General features: G+C 36.4%; 1 protein-coding gene and 1 long non-coding RNA gene across 4 annotated transcripts; both read left to right on the plus strand.

Annotated features, from left to right (window-relative positions):
* The first annotated feature begins 257 nt into the window (after positions 1-257).
* On the plus strand, positions 258-8,640 carry LOC137410385 (uncharacterized). 3 transcript variants are annotated; one of them, XR_010981178.1, is made up of 4 exons: positions 258-1,610; positions 3,059-3,167; positions 3,251-3,414; positions 8,504-8,640. It is a non-coding gene; the product is annotated as an uncharacterized lncRNA (long non-coding RNA). The 3 variants fall into 3 exon arrangements; XR_010981179.1 differs by having other exon boundaries at positions 258-1,240; positions 1,409-1,610; positions 3,059-3,414; XR_010981177.1 differs by having other exon boundaries at positions 3,059-3,414.
* Positions 8,641-9,778: 1,138 nt separating this feature from the next.
* Positions 9,779-12,991, plus strand: LOC137410387 (kinesin-like protein KIF21B). The gene is made up of 3 exons (XM_068095815.1): positions 9,779-10,706; positions 11,272-11,471; positions 12,528-12,991. The coding sequence occupies exons 1-3, from the start codon at positions 10,584-10,586 to the stop codon at positions 12,580-12,582; spliced, it is 378 nt and encodes a 125-aa protein (XP_067951916.1). The 5' UTR covers positions 9,779-10,583; the 3' UTR covers positions 12,583-12,991.
* Positions 12,992-16,729: the final 3,738 nt, after the last annotated feature.

A 16,729-nucleotide genomic window follows, 5' to 3' on the forward strand; every position in this document is an offset into this window, starting at 1 on the left:
TGACGCGTTATTTCGTGTGTCTAGCCACAACAGCCTCAACTCTTACACATTTTGACACATTTTTTAAATGTAAGTCAGTGGCTGTCATTTGTTGCTTTTCTTCTTAACGCCACAAAAAACGTAGCGTTCATGTATCTTTTGTAATTAACTTGAAACTTTCAGAGCTACAAACTATTTGATACATTTTACATGATTAACTTATGTTTTAGCTCTGTCACAACTGCTAGTTACATTTTTCTTAGTCAAATAGTATTTGAACATTGTGCTTTACCAACTTATGTAAACTTTGTTGAACGCAAATAATATTGAAAGTTAGCCTATCTATAAATTATTTATCTGTAATTTTTAAAAAAGAATTGAATTCTATGTTAGAGTATTAAATGAGGTGTCTCTAGACTATTGTTCACTTGGGGGCAAAATCTGAGTTTTTCAGAAGTATTAAAGACCACCAACTAAGGTGAAATCTACAGTTTGTTAACAGTAATGGTATACAACTTGTTAAGTAAGTTATTGCCATAATAAGTCTACGCCATAATAAGCTAAGGCGGGTAAGGTATATCATGTAACAATTAATTCGATAATGTTTTGCTAGACTAACACAAGGAAGAGCAGCTCGCTAGAAGCAGTAAGCGTAGTGCGCAAGTCTAGATTACTTTCATTGATCGCTTACTAGCATCATATTTTGACATATATAACAGCTGATATAACATATATAACAGCTGCTATAACATTTATAACAGCTGCTATAACATATATAACAACTGCTATAACATATATAACAATTGCTATAACATATATAACAACTGCTATAACATATATGACAGCTGCTTTCAGTTAATTTCTTTTGCCGCCTTGATCAGTTGATCACCCTTGGTTGATGCAACCGTTTAAAGGTCAAGGCCAAGATTACCCATATAGATACTATTCTACCCAGTATCTATACTAGGTAGAATAGCACCCATATAGATACCGGTACAATTCTACCCATATACGTATAGATACCGGTACTATTCTACCCATATACGTATATACACTGGTAACTATTCTACCCATATACGTATATACACTGGTGCTATTCTACCCATATGAATACTGGTCGAAAGCATTGCTAAAACCTTCATATGCTCATCAGGACTTGATATAATCAGCTGGTTTTTATCATTTCTAATTCTTGTAGAGTCTGACCATCTTCAAGAAGACCTGGCAGAGCTGTCAGGAGAGATTTCACTTAAACAAAGAAGTGTGTTAATAAAAGGGTGACAATTCTGTAACTGGTATAGGCTTAAATTTTAGTATAAAAAAGTTCATGAAAGTGTCTCTCCAAATTTAAATATTCCATTTCGCACTATGAGCTATAATGATTCTCTTGCTCTGCAGGCTGAATTTTATTCTGCTATTTTAATTTCAGCAGAGATAAATCACAGTTGACCACTTCTGAAATAAAAGACGTGCGGTTGACACCCCCATCCTCGCCATCGCTGAGCAGGAGACGCCAGCCACTCCAGGACTCTGACAGTACTAATGTAATCATTAGGCTCACCAACACACAAACTGGCGGCACACAAAATAAAAAGGCGCAGAGCTTTGGCACCGTCAGCAGCTGTGACAAAGTAATGAGGCCCAAGTTTTCAAGTTTAACCCGTTGAACTACTTACGTAATTGTCTTCATGTGTTGACTAACAAATTATGAGCTGGATTTGCATGTATGTGAGTCTATACAGCCTAATACTAACTTACTGTGATACCTCCAACATCATTAAAATCATTCAAAAACAAATATTAACCGAGCATGGAAAAAACATTTCATAATCACGATGATGAACAGTCGCGTGTTTCTAGAGCATTGCTGACTGAGTACTGCTGCAAAAAGTCTCAGACTGAACAAACAGTTGCCCTAATGCCATTCCCCTAAAGATATACTATTCGGCTCACATTGGACTAAATAGGAATATTGCATCTCTTAGAAATTAGAAACTCAGGCTAGAATTAGTGTTGTTAGTCTCAAATAGCAAGAATTAACAAAGAGTGCGCACCAAATCGCAGAGTGGTTTGTTATAACAGATGCGTTTCACTGCTTTGAAGGGGCCAACTCAATTTTGGCGTTATCAGCTCTTAGATAAAAGCCCAATGCGTAAACCTTTTGAATGGCCTTACAATACGTTTTCTGTAGTCTATGATTTTTACCATGCGACAATGTATTGTAAACAACCTCGCTACATCATGTGTCTGGTACACTTGTCTACACACAATCTATACACAATCTAGGCAACTAGTTGGGCAATTGACCTTATGACCTTGTGTATCTTGACTAGAGAGGTGATACTAGCCATGGCATCCTAGGAGTAACTTGTAACTAGGCAAGTGCTTACAAATGTTTGCTTTTCAAACAACACGAGTGATTAGCCAGATGAGCAAACAATAGGCATTCGTAGTCCATAGTAGTCCCATTGTATAACGACTTGGAGAGGTTTATTTATGACGATAATATTGAGCGATGCTGCTCCAAAGTACTCCTATTGTAGCGCGTTGCTTCATGAGCCTCTATTTTGATTGCTATGAGTTGGCAAATCGCTACTCTTCCAACTAGCCCCACTTTTTGCCTTTGGTGTTCTAGTAGCACACCAAACCACGGACTGCAGCACCTCTTCTTTACAAGAAAATAATAATTTTAGGAATCGTTACGATTTTAATGTTAGTTTTTCTAGGCTAAGCGATGCACTCTTTGATATAGTAAAATGGCTAGAGAGCATTAAATTAGCATTAGACTAACTACACGATATGCAAGTAAAATAATTATATGTTGAAAGCATAATTTTTATTCCCCATAAGCCTTTAAAACGATTGACGTAAAAAATTTCACTAATAGAACATTGGGGTGAAGATATTTTCGAGTCATCTTTATACCTGCAGTAGATCATTTATAGGAGGTATGATTGGTTTCTGTCTAAGAGCTATGTATGTGTAACCTTATCAAATTGTAATAGCGATGTTGTTACTAGAAGCTCAGCAACATTGTTACTTAAATTTACATGTTTTCATTTTGGTGGGTCTCTTGCAGGTGACAAGTTCCAACCAGAGTCTCATATGTGTAAAGAAGGCAGTTGGTCACACAAAGGCTGTACTATCTATATGTGCCGCCGACAATCTTTTGGTTTCTGGCAGTAAAGGTAAGTGTCAACTTGACTCTAATCTAACGCACTAACATATTCTAATACCTCATAATTGACCTGCGTTTCCTTTTGTCTCGCAGACTTGACGTGCAAAGTGTGGGACATGTCAATTGGTTCAGAAGTTTTGTGTCTTGGTGGCCACCCTAACTATGTCTCCAAAGTTCGATATTGCGAGGACAACTGGCTTGTCTACACTGTCTCCAATTCATTTGTCAAAATGTGGGCCATGTATAACAGTGCTCAGGTAAGCCTAGCTCGACTCATACTTACTTGCTTTCAGATGCAATTACATTTATATGGCTACTTGTTACCTTCTCTACCACACATACAGTCAAACTGTCCAACATAAGATATTACAGTTAGTTCCTATCATAACGGTTAGTTCCTATCGTAACCGTTAGTTCCTATCCTTACGGTTAGTTCTTATGATAACGGTTAGTTCCAATCCTTACGGTTAGTTCCTATCAAAACGGTTAATTCCTATCCAAACGGTTAGTTCCTATCCTTATGGTTAGTGCCTATCATAACGGTTAGTTCCTATCGTTACGGTTAGTTCCTATCATAACGTTTAGTTGCTATCGTAACGGTTAGTTCCTATCGTAACGGTTAGTTCCTATCGTAACGGTTAGTTCCTATCGTAACGGCTAGTTCTTATCGTATTGGTTAGTTCCTATCGTAACGGTTGGTTTCTATCCTTACGGATAGTTTCTATCCTTGCGGTTAGTTCTTATCATAACGGTTAGTTCCTATCGTAATGGTTGGTTCCTATTCTTACGGTTAGTTCCTATCAAAACGGTTAGTTCCTATCATAACCGTTAGTTCCTATCATAACGGTTAGTTCCTATCGTAACGGTTAGTTCCTATTCTTGCGGTTAGTTCTTATGATAACGGTTAGTTCGTATCCTTACGGTTAGTTCCTATCAAAACGGTTAATTCCTATCCTTACGTTTAGTTCCTATCCTTACGGTTAGTTCCTATCATAACGGTTAGTTCCTATCGTTACGGTTAGTTCCTATCATAACGTTTAGTCGCTATCGTAATGGTTAGTTCCTATCGTAACGGTTAGTTCTTATCGTTACGGTTAGTTCCTATCGTAACGGCTAGTTCTTATCGTATTGGTTAGTTCCTATCGTAACGGTTAGTTCCTATCGTAACGGCTAGTTCTTATCGTATTGATTAGTTCCTATCGTAACGGTTAGTTCCTATAATAACTGTTAGTTTTTACTATAACAGTTAGTTCTTACCATAACGGTTAGTTCCTATCCTTACGGTTAGTTCTTATCATAACGGTTAGTTCCTATCATAATGTTTAGTGCCTATCATAACGGTTAGTTCCTATCCTTACGGTTAGTTCCTATCATAACGTTTAGTTGCTATCGTAATGGTTAGTTCCTATCGTAACGGTTAGTTCCTATCGTAATGGTTAGTTCCTATCCTTACGGTTAGTTCTTATCATAACGGTTAGTTCCTATCATAACGTTTGGTTGCTATCGTAACGGTTAGTTCCTATCGTAACGGTTAGTTCCTATCGTAACGGTTAGTTCCTATCCTTACGTTTAGTTCCTATCCTTACGGTTAGTGCCTATCATAACGGTTAGTTCCTATCCTTACGGTTAGTTCCTATCAAAACGGTTAATTCCTATCCTTACGTTTAGTTCCTATCCTTACGGTTAGTGCCTATCATAACGGTTAGTTCCTATCGTTACGGTTAGTTCCTATCATAACGTTTAGTCGCTATCGTAATGGTTAGTTCCTATCCTTACGGTTAGTTCTTATCATAACGGTTAGTTCCTATCATAACGTTTGGTTGCTATCGTAACGGTTAGTTCCTATCGTAACGGTTAGTTCCTATCGTAACGGTTAGTTCCTATCGTAACAGCTAGTTCTTATCGTATTGGTTAGTTCCTATCGTAACGGTTGGTTTCTATCCTTAGGGATAGTTTCTATCCTTGCGGTTAGTTCTTATCATAACGGTCAGTTCCTATCGTAATGGTTAGTTTCTATCATAACGGTTAGTTCTTATCCTTACGGTTAGTTCCTATCATAATGGGTAGTTCCTATAATAACTGTTAGTTCCTATCGTAATGGTTAGTTCTTATCGTAACGGTTAGTTCCTATCGTAACGGTTAGTTCCTATCGTAACGGTTAGTTCCTATCGTAACGGCTAGTTATTATCGTATTGGTTAGTTCCTATGGTAACGGCTGGTTTCTATCCTTACGGTTAGTTTCTATTCTTGCGGTTAGTTCTTATCATAACGGTTAGTTCCTATCCTCACGGTTAGTTCCTATCAAAACGGTTAATTCTTATCGTAATGGTTAGTTCCTATCGTAATGGTTAGTTCCTATCGTAACGGTTAGTTCCTATCGTAACGGTTAGTTCCTATCGTAACGGCTAGTTCTTATCGTATTGGTTAGTTCCTATCGTAACGGTTAGTTCCTACAATAACTGTTAGTTTTTACTATAACAGTTAGTTCTTACCATAACGGTTAGTTCCTATCCTTACGGTTAGTTCTTATCAAAACGGTTAGTTCCTATCATAATGTTTAGTGCCTATCATAACGGTTAGTTCCTATCCTTACGGTTAGTTCCTATCATAACGTTTAGTTGCTATCGTAATGGTTAGTTCCTATCGTAACGGTTAGTTCCTATCGTAACGGTTAGTTCTTGTCGTAACGGTTAGTTCCTATCGTAACGGTTAGTTCTTATCCTTACGGTTAATTCCTATCATAACGGTTAGTTCCTATAATAACTGTTAGTTTTTATCATCACAGTTAGTTCTTACCATAACGGTAGTTCCTATCGTAATGGTTAGTTTCTATCATAACGGTCAGTTCTTATCCTTACGGTTAGTTCCTATCATAATGGGTAGTTCCTATAATAACTGTTAGTTCCAATCGTAACGGTTAGTTCCTATCGTAACGGTTAGTTCCTATCGTAACGGTTAGTTCCCATCGTAACGGTTAGTTCCTATTCTTACGGTTAGTTCCTATCAAAACGGTTAGTTCCTATCATAACCGTTAGTTCCTATCATAACGGTTAGTTCTTATCCTTGCGGTTAGTTCTTATGATAACGGTTAGTTCCTATCCTTAGGGTTAGTTTCTATCAAAACGGTTAATTCCTATCCTTACGGTTAGTTCCTATCCTTACGGTTAGTGCCTATCATAACGGTTAGTTCCTATCGTAATGGTTAGTTTCTATCATAACGGTTAGTTCTTATCTTTACTGTTAGTTCCTATCATAATGGGTAGTTCCTATAATAACTGTTAGTTCTAATCGTAACGGTTAGTTCCTATCATAACGGTTAGTTCCTATCGTAACGATTAGTTCCCATCGTAACGGTTAGTTCCTATCGTAACGGTTGGTTCCTATTCTTACGGTTAGTTCCTATCAAAACGGTTAGTTCCTATCATAACCGTTAGTTCCTATCATAACGGTTAGTTCCTATCGTAACGGTTAGTTCCTATCCTTGCGGTTAGTTCTTATGATAACGGTTAGTTCCTATCCTTACGGTTAGTTCCTATCAAAACGGTTAATTCCTATCCTTACGGTTAGTTCCTATCCTTACGGTTAGTGCCTATCATAACGGTTAGTTCCTATCGTTACGGTTAGTTCCTATCATAACGTTTAGTTGCTATCGTAATGGTTAGTTCCTATCGTAACGGTTAGTTCTTATCGTTACGGTTAGTTCCTATCGTAACGGCTAGTTCTTATCGTATTGGTTAGTTCCTATCGTAACGGTTAGTTCCTATCGTAACGGCTAGTTCTTATCGTATTGATTAGTTCCTATTGTAACGGTTAGTTCCTATAATAACTGTTAGTTTTTACTATAACAGTTAGTTCTTACCATAACGGTTAGTTCCTATCCTTACGGTTAGTTCTTATCATAACGGTTAGTTCCTATCATAATGTTTAGTGCCTATCATAACGGTTAGTTCCTATCCTTACGGTTAGTTCCTATCATAACGTTTAGTTGCTATCGTAATGGTTAGTTCCTATCGTAACGGTTAGTTCCTATCGTAACGGTTAGTTCTTATCGTAACGGTTAGTTCCTATCGTAACGGTTAGTTCTTATCCTTACGGTTAGTTCCTATCATAACGGTTAGTTCCTATAATAACTGTTAGTATTCATCATAACAGTTAGTTCTTACCATAACGGTTAGTTCCTATCGTATTGGTTAGTTTCTATCATAACGGTTAGTTCTTATCCTTACGGTTAGTTCCTATCATAATGGGTAGTTCCTATAATAACTGTTATTTCCAATCGTAACGGTTAGTTCCTATCGTAACGGTTAGTTCCTATCGTAACGGTTAGTTCCCATCGTAACGGTTAGTTCCTATCGTAACGGTTAGTTCCTATTCTTACGGTTAGTTCCTATCAAAACGGTTAGTTCCTATCATAACCGTTAGTTCCTATCATAACGGTTAGTTCCTATCGTAACGGTTAGTTCCTATCCTTGCGGCTAGTTCTTATGATAACGGTTAGTTCCTATCCTTACGGTTAGTTCCTATCAAAACGGTTAATTCCTATCCTTACGGTTAGTTCCTATCCTTACGGTTAGTGCCTATCATAACGGTTAGTTCCTATCGTTACGGTTAGTTCTTATCATAACGGTTAGTTCCTATCGTAATGGTTAGTTCCTATCGTAACAGTTAGTTCCTATTCTTACGGTTAGTTCCTATCAAAACGGTTAGTTCCTATCATAACCGTTAGTTCCTATCACAACGGTTAGTTCCTATCGTAACGGTTAGTTCCTATCGTAACGGTTAGTTCCTATCCTTGCGGTTAGTTCTTATGATAACGGTTAGTTTCTATCCTTACGGTTAGTGCCTATCATAACGGTTAGTTCCTATCGTTACGGTTAGTTCTTACCATAATGGTTAGTTCCTATCATTACGGTTAGTTCTTATCATAACGGTTAGTTCCTATCGTAATGGTTAGTTTCTATCATAACGGTTAGTTCTTATCCTTACGGTTAGTTCCTATCATAATGGGTAGTTCCTATAATAACTGTTAGTTCCTATCGTAACGGTTAGTTCCCATCGTAAAGGTTAGTTCCAATCGTAACGGTTAGTTCCAATCGTAACGGTTAGTTCCTATCGTAACGGTTAGTTCCCATCGTAACGGTTAGTTCCTATCGTAACGGTTAGTTCCTATCATAACAGTTAGTTCCTATTCTCACGGTTAGTTCCAATCAAACCGGTTAGTTTCTATCATAACGGTTAGTTCCTATCATAACCGTTAGTTCCTATCATAACGGTTAGTTCCTATTATAATGAATACTGTGCCAACAGAGATGGACACAATGTGAGGTTTTATATCTTATGTTGCAGTTCCTCTGGTCTAGTGCATGACAGTATCCTTGTGGAGCCAGCGTCGAGCAGTCAGGGTATTCTCCAACAGGGAGAGCAGCAGATATTTGATATCCAAGTCAGCAGAGATGGACATAAACTATACACAACTACTGGAACCACCGTTCGGCTCAGGGACCTCAATACGTAAGTTGATGCGTTTTTTTCAGTTACGATCCCTAGAATAAAAATCTACATTTGTTAGTTTGTATGTTGTCCATAAATGTAATGTTGTTGCTAAGAATCCCTCTGATAATGATGGATTTAGTTTGGATGCCGGCTTGTCTTCAATTTCCTTGTAAATATTTGTGTATATTATAGTTTGAGAATTTTCCAGTTAAAAAAATTGAAGATTACGAAAATTAGAGAATTCTGAGGCACACACTCTCATTGACAGCTATTTCTGTTAAAAGCACTTTAAAAATATTAGTATTAGTAACTGTAGTTACCAAGGTTAACATAATATTTTGTCATTAATTTTTAGTGTTGTACATCACATAAAATTTGAGATGGAGTGAATGATCGATTTCAGTATTTCAGTTTTTCCTGGTAATTACTCAATCCAATCGTGATCCCACTTGATGGCCTAGAGATCAGAGTCGTTATAAAATACGTCAGACCTAGTCATTGCTGCATTGTTGGGCCTATCTGGTTCAGTCTCACCAGATCAATCTGTCAGTACGAAAATATAAAAGTTTGATGATTTTCACCAAGGGGTGTTTGTATTAAATAATCATGATGGGCTTCTACACCCCTCTATACGACATTTTTATGTTACGATGCCAACACCGGAACAAATTGATTTCGTATGGCAAGGGTCTAATGCAAATGTAACAAGCAAAATTATAGATAGGTAAAATAATAAAAAATATGAAAAGTTTTTTATAGCACATCCAAGGTGGGATACTTCTCGATATATCTACTAGCTAGTATATTGTACTTACTGTCATTAGAGGTAGGATACTTCTCGATATATCTACTAGCTAGTATATTGTACTTACTGTCATTAGAGGTGGGATACTTCTCGATATATCTACTAGTTAGTATATTGTACTTACTGTCATTAGAGGTAGGATACTTCTCGATATATCTACTAGCTAGTATATTGTACTTACTGTCATTAGAGGTAGGATACTTCTCGATATATCTACTAGCTAGTATATTGTACTTACTGTCATTAGAGGTAGGATACTTCTCGATATATTTACTAGCTAGTATATTGTACTTACTGTCATTAGAGGTAGGATATTTCTCCATATATCTACTAGCTAGTATATTGTACTTACTGCCATTAGAAGTAGTGTACTTCTCCATATATCTACAAGCTAGTATATTGTACTTTCTGCCATTAGAGGTAGGATACTTATCCATATATCTACTAGCTAGTATATAGTACTTACTATTATTAGAGGTTGGTGTATGAATCTTAGAAAATCCACCACAGTTGTAACTCTCTTCTATAGGTGATTTATGTACACAACTATAACCTTCCATAGTTGGTTTATGTACACATCTATAACCATTCATCTATAGGTGGTTTATGTACACAACTATAACCTTTCTTCTATAGGTTGTTTATGTACACAACTATAACCTTTCTTCTATCAGTGGTTTATGCGCACAAACCTAATCTTTTTTCTTTGTATAAGTCCAAGGGTCACTCCTAATGTGTATTTGATCTACCCTGTGTGGCATTTTGCAACTGACAGTTATTTTTCATTGGTTGTCCGCTTGCATGCACAACATCATTTAACCATATATATATTGTTAACAGCACTTACAACTAAATCTAGCAATTTAGCTTCTGCACCTTTTTGATGACTAATTGCTATATTCATTTAATCTGTGAAGGCTGGTGATCTGTAAAATATTGTACGTTTACAGGCTATCGGCAGTCGGACAGGTTGCTAGCGGCCACCAAGCACCGATTATTTGCCTTAGTTTATACAACGACTCAAGAGGGAAAGAACAACTCTTAACTGGCTCCAAGGATCATCTAATTAAGGGATTTGATATTTCCAATGAACAAATTTCAAATTATCCATTTCAGGCCAAATTTACTATGGACCCTCCTCACTATGATGGTGTTCAATGTCTCGCGCATCGTCAGGACATCCTTTTTAGTGGTTCTCGGGATATGTGTATCAAAAAATGGAACCTCAGTGAACCCTCTTCTCAACCACAGGTAAAATTGGTGTTTTTACAATACCAGGTGTTGCTCTATTTAATAGCAAAATAAAGGTGATAGTTATTTCCGGTAATGGTCACCAATCAAGATCACCACTTTGTAATAAATATTTTTTATTAGAAGTAATATTTGAGATGGAGTGAATGATTGATATCAGTATATCGGTTTTCCTGGTAATCACTCAATCCAATTGTGATCCTACTTGATGGCCTAGAGATCAGAGTCAATATAAAATATGTCAGACCTAGTCATTGCTGCATTGTTGAGCCCATCTGGTTCAGTCTCACCAGATCAACCTGTCATACGCAAGACATTATGCTGTGTCTCTCACCAATATTTGCAAATGTCTTGTAGGTTTGTTACAATACAGAGACTCGTTTATGATTAAAAGTTTCATATTGCAGGATTGCATTGTTGACTCATTCAAAAGGGACAAGTTGATTTGCCAGTGTTTAATCTTTACCATCTTTAATGCTGTTCACGCCGCTCCTTTCCGCTTAAGTTGAATGTCAATTTCAAACAAACTCCTGGTTCCTCATTCCTCAACTTGCATTGTTTTCAGTCAGTTAATGGCGCCCATAAGGACTGGATCACCGACATGTGCATGCTACCAGATAATGACATATTGCTAAGCTGCTGTCGCTCTGGTACTGCGAAGATTCGGTCAAACGAGACTTGCCAGCAGCTAGATGAAGTGCGTGCTCATTCATTAGCCGTCAACTCTATGGCTACCAACCGCAGCAATCTCTTTACTGCCTCTAGGTAAAGTAGTATATAGTACTTACTGTCACTAGAGGTAGGTAATTGTTCAATATATCTACTAGCTAGTATATCGTACTTACTGCCATTAGAGGCAGGATACTTTTCAGTATATCTACTAGCTAGTAAATAGTACTTACCGTCACCAAAGGTAGGTAATTGTTCACTATATCTACTAGCTAGTATATAGTACTTACTGTCACCAGAGGTAGGTAACTGTTCACTATATCTACTAACTAGTATATAGTACTTACTGTCACCAGAGGTAGGTAATTGTTCACTATATCTACTAGCTAGTATATAGTACTTACTGTCACCAGAGGTAGGTAACTGTTCACTATATCTACTAACTAGTATATAGTACTTACTGTCACCAGAGGTAGGTAATTGTTCAATATACAAATTAAGTAAGCTTATTGTAAATTTAATGTTACGTCTGTCAGCCATGTGTTCTAATGAGACACTTGGCCAATTAGCCAAATAGTATAGATTTACTGGCTTTTCCTTAAATCCAATTAATTCACTGATTACTGTATGTATTCGAGTATAATCACAAAATCTTATACCCATTTTTAATGATAAATCATGAGTAAGCACAAGTAGTCGCATAGCGTCTTGTTGCCTGATTTACTGAGAACCGTTCGCTTAAGCAATACTAATGATTTTTGTACTGACTGTGTGACTACTTACCTAGTCGATCGGTGTGGCAATACAGATGCCTCAAAAGTGACGTTTTACAAATTGTATAGCGGTCAAATGATTGCGATGCTACTTTGTCAATTGGGAGCAAAACCTATTGATATTTTTAACGCGACTAGAACTCCTTAAGCATCCAACGTTGTTGATACGTCAAACAAAATCTTAAATAAATGCAATATATTGGGCTGACAGTTTCTTTTATAGTTATTCAATAGCATCATTGTGTGAATTGTGTAAATATGCCAAATGGAGAAGTTGATAACTTTGGTTGGTTGTACCAACATATCTTGTTCTTTGTCCAAGAACTTTTCATGCGCCACGATTTAGCATGTATAACAGACATGGTTCATGCTCTTTCAGTGATTGCACGATAAGGATCTGGTGGATGGACCCACATAAACTATACAGTTCATAGCCAAAGCGCAGATTCATTCTCCATATTCTCATATTTCTTGTCTGTATTTATGTAGCTATTTTTGTTTTCTTTTCGGTTGATGACTATGCAGGAAAATTATCTTATACATTCCTTTTTTAAATCAATGTTCAAATTGTTTGACCCATGTACTTTGCGTGTGTCTATATTCCTAGTACACATCCGACTATAAACTCTTTCTTGTCAAAGATCATCATGATGTTACATCATATCCATCGATGCAATTATTCTTCTCTTCTCGTCGATATTTATTTTAACCTTTTAAACACTTTGTCTGTTTAAACTGGCCGTAGATTTTCGAAATGCGCATTTATTTTTGGTGCAATAGGCTTTATTGTATTCAATCTTGTTCGTTGAAATTATCTCACAAATAAATTAACTTTAAGAGTAATGGAGCTGTCATATGTATCAACACGAATCCTTTTACTTTGCTCTAATTTTGTAAGGTACCTACATATGTTTATCATAACAACATTGGCTCACAGCTAGTCTAATTTTATTAAAACTATACAATAACATCAATAGTTGAGTGTTTCATTGTTGAGCTGCATGCGTTTGCATCCTCGGTCCAATAAAAGCATGCATTTATAGATATGATAATTCACCTTAAGGAAGGAAACACATCAAAATGATACTTTTAAAGGCAAAGTAACAGTCCTGAAGGTAGTATTGCGAAGTAACAGTTATGAAGGTAGCATTGCAAAGTAACAGTTCTGAAGGTAGTATTGCAAAGTAACAGTTATGATGGTAGTATTGCGAAGTAACAGTGATGAAGGTTGCATTGCAATGTAACAGTTATGAAGGTAGCATTGTAAAGTAACAGTTATGAAGGTAGTATTGCAAAGTAACAGTTATTAAGGTAGTATTGCAAGATAACAGTTCTGAAGGTAGTATTGCGAAGTAATAAAAAACCTCATAATGTAGTCTACCATGTGGTCTTTGAAGCCCTCTGTGATACTTGCTTACTTACTCTACAGTTAAACATTGATAATGAGTTGGTACTGTGTGGGTGGAGCATGTTATAGTATTCCCTTTTTTTCCAGTTGGTCAGTTTGAGAAAACTAATATGTTTCTCAATGACTTCTCATCTAAAGAACTTTGAGTTAAAGGTTATTATTAAGGGAACGCCATTATCAAGCTGTTAGCAGCAGTCAACGCTTTCCAAAGGCTTTTGTAACTAAACATTTTAAATATTAATAAACAAACAATTTACTTGGCATTTTTTTAGTGATACCAAATAACTGACTCCACTTTCTAATTTTGCATTGCGACTGAGTCATGAATTTTGAGCGAGTTTTAAGAACTATCATTGAAATAATACCAGTCGCAGGTGCCAGTTTGCATTTGCTAACTAACGTTAATAATACACTTGAAACAAACTGCAACTAAACTTGTACTCTTGCATCACCAAATAAGGTAGTTTTGATTTGATAATGTAAGAAATATCTTTCAATGCCAGATGCGTTTTGAACATCATTTCTATCTATGAACAGAAATCCAATTACTACACCTGGAAGACATCATGTCTATCTATGAACAGGAATCCAATTACTACACCTGGAAGACTCTTTACTAACTTAAATCTTTAATTTTTTTATCAAATAATCTTATTCAAAAAATAAACTTATTGAAGAAGATTAATTTTTTAAATATGTAAATGTGGTTAAAGTGACATCTTGTTTGTATAATATTAATCTCAACTTTATTTTACTAATTTCAGTTTTTACATTTACATCTTGAGCTCCGAAATAACTGCCATAGGTGTGACCGTGACGATAAAAAATCATTACCTTGTAAGGCTGTTAGGGTAAAAACATATTTCTTTAGCAAACCATACCACCCAGGTATCGTTTGGAAGTATGGCATAAAGCAATGAGCCAGACGTTTGCACGCTTCACAATGCAGGCATGTTGAATTAGATCAAATGTTATGTATATTTAACAGGAGAGTTTTCTCGCTGTGTCGAGAGCATTCACTCCCTACAAAAACACTCTAGTGAGTTTTTACACACTTAGTGATCAGAACATGAGCCAAGACTATATGTAAAATGTGCACTGTTTGGAAAGTATCTCACGTTCCATTTTACAGAATACGCAGAGATACTTCACACCTATAACCACTCACACTTCACTAATTTAGTGTTGAGCTCCACTGCTCCGTTTAAAGTAATCTGCTTCCTCATTAGTATTTTGCAAAACTGTCTTTCACCTTCTTCTAAAAATAATGGTAAGTATTATTTTAATGCCAAAGTAATGGCATTAAAATTTCACACACCGACATCACTCAGTTTTCTATGGGTCATCTAATGTATTAAGGTAATTTCAGAGATAGGTTGAAAATATCATACCCTTTCAAGAGCTTCTGTCTAATTTGCTATTGACAGCAAAATAAAAAATTTCCATACTGCAAGATAAATTTTGAGAAGATATGCAATAAGTCAAATCTTTACTGAATTCACGTAAGATACAAGATCCTCAAAAGCTCTAGTATATTTGTATTTGAGTCACTTTGTCTGCAAATATGTAATATTTAGGCCTACTGATAAAGTATAATCTAGCCACAACTGACTAAGATTTCAGAGCTTTCAGCCACTTAGAAAATAATGTGTATCAGCAATGATATATAACCACTCCCCATAGATATGGGGGGTAGCCTGGGCATGGCTCTTGTGGGGATTGGGAGAGATCCATGCCCAGGCTACCCCCTCTCTCCCAATCCCCCACAAGAGCCAGATACCAATGACATATGCCCCCAGGCTAGGGGGCATATGTCATTGGTATCAGTATATAAAGAGTCTTGCTTTCAAGAATACGCTGAAAGAAGCAACAAAAACTGCTTGCTTTGCTAGAGTGAAATGCATTTTGGTTAATAGACAAACGGCTATTTCTATGATTAGTTTTACTTTTACATGGTAACTTGAAATCATCCATGCTTTAGCCAGAATTTTGCTCATGCTAGATTCTATTAAATAATCTACCTCAATGCTAAATTTTAATCAACAAACACCAGAGCATATTCAGATATTTTGTTTTTTAAGCTTGATTCCAATGTACATATGTTGAACCAATGATATACAGCCTGTGGGGCTGTATATCATTGGTTGAACTAATGTAAGAAAAATTTACAAAGATATATAATTTGTAATTACTTTCTAACTTTTCAATTGTTATTTTTTCTTACAAAAAAATTCAAACGAATCAATTCCTAGTTATTTTAACGCATCGTAAAGCAGCATCACCGCCAATGTCAATAAGAAGAGCCTCCGACTTCATCTTGTAATACATTTACACTCAAAAGCAATAATTATTCATAAATTCGTTAAAAGTTGTCGCCTTTCTCATTTTTAGACCCACGATTAGCTAGTCGAGCAAGACTTTCATTCAATAGTCTCCGAGCGTTCGAAGGAAGCTAAAGATAAGCTCGGCATGGCGGTTCGTTCCAGTTTCAGTACGAACTATTAGCCGTCTGTGATGCTTTGAGAACTAAAACACGAAGCGCTCTGCCATACTAGATTATAAGTTAATTTCCTGTTGATATAGTTCATGGTTTGATAAAAAAGAACAATTATAACTGCTATAATTGATGTTGCCACTCTTACAACAGCTAAATATGATAGACTTTGGTTACAAAACCAACTTCATAGATAGTTTTCAGGTTTGATGTTGCATTTTATTAGATATACCTCACTTGTTCTTTTCTCTGACTTTGTAATACCATCGCAAATGCGTATTAAATACCAAATTTATTAACGCGAGATAGTTCATGATAGTTGTACTATAAACTATTATAGTTGCAGTAAGCCCATTGACAAATGTACCAACTTTGCAAACGTCTTATGCTCGCACTACTGTCGTTATGCATTCGTGCAGCTTTGAATCGTAAAATGGACGGATTTTCACGACTCGTTTCGTAGGTTATCTTTTTAACATTGCAACAATCTGGTTATTGAAATATTTATTCTACTAAGAAGCTCAGACAGTTTCTCAACGCTGTTTACTACATGTTCACACATTGAATAAGCAACTATCGACAATCTTGTTTATGCGAAGGCCACTACGCAGAGGGGAGATTTCTCAAAAGATATTGGTACGGCCACAGAGAAAGGAGAGACTGATCATGCTCGCGAAAA

Source organism: Watersipora subatra, unplaced genomic scaffold, assembly GCF_963576615.1.
Source record: "Watersipora subatra unplaced genomic scaffold, tzWatSuba1.1 SCAFFOLD_61, whole genome shotgun sequence".
In the NCBI taxonomy this organism is placed as follows: Eukaryota; Metazoa; Bryozoa; class Gymnolaemata; order Cheilostomatida; family Watersiporidae; genus Watersipora; species Watersipora subatra.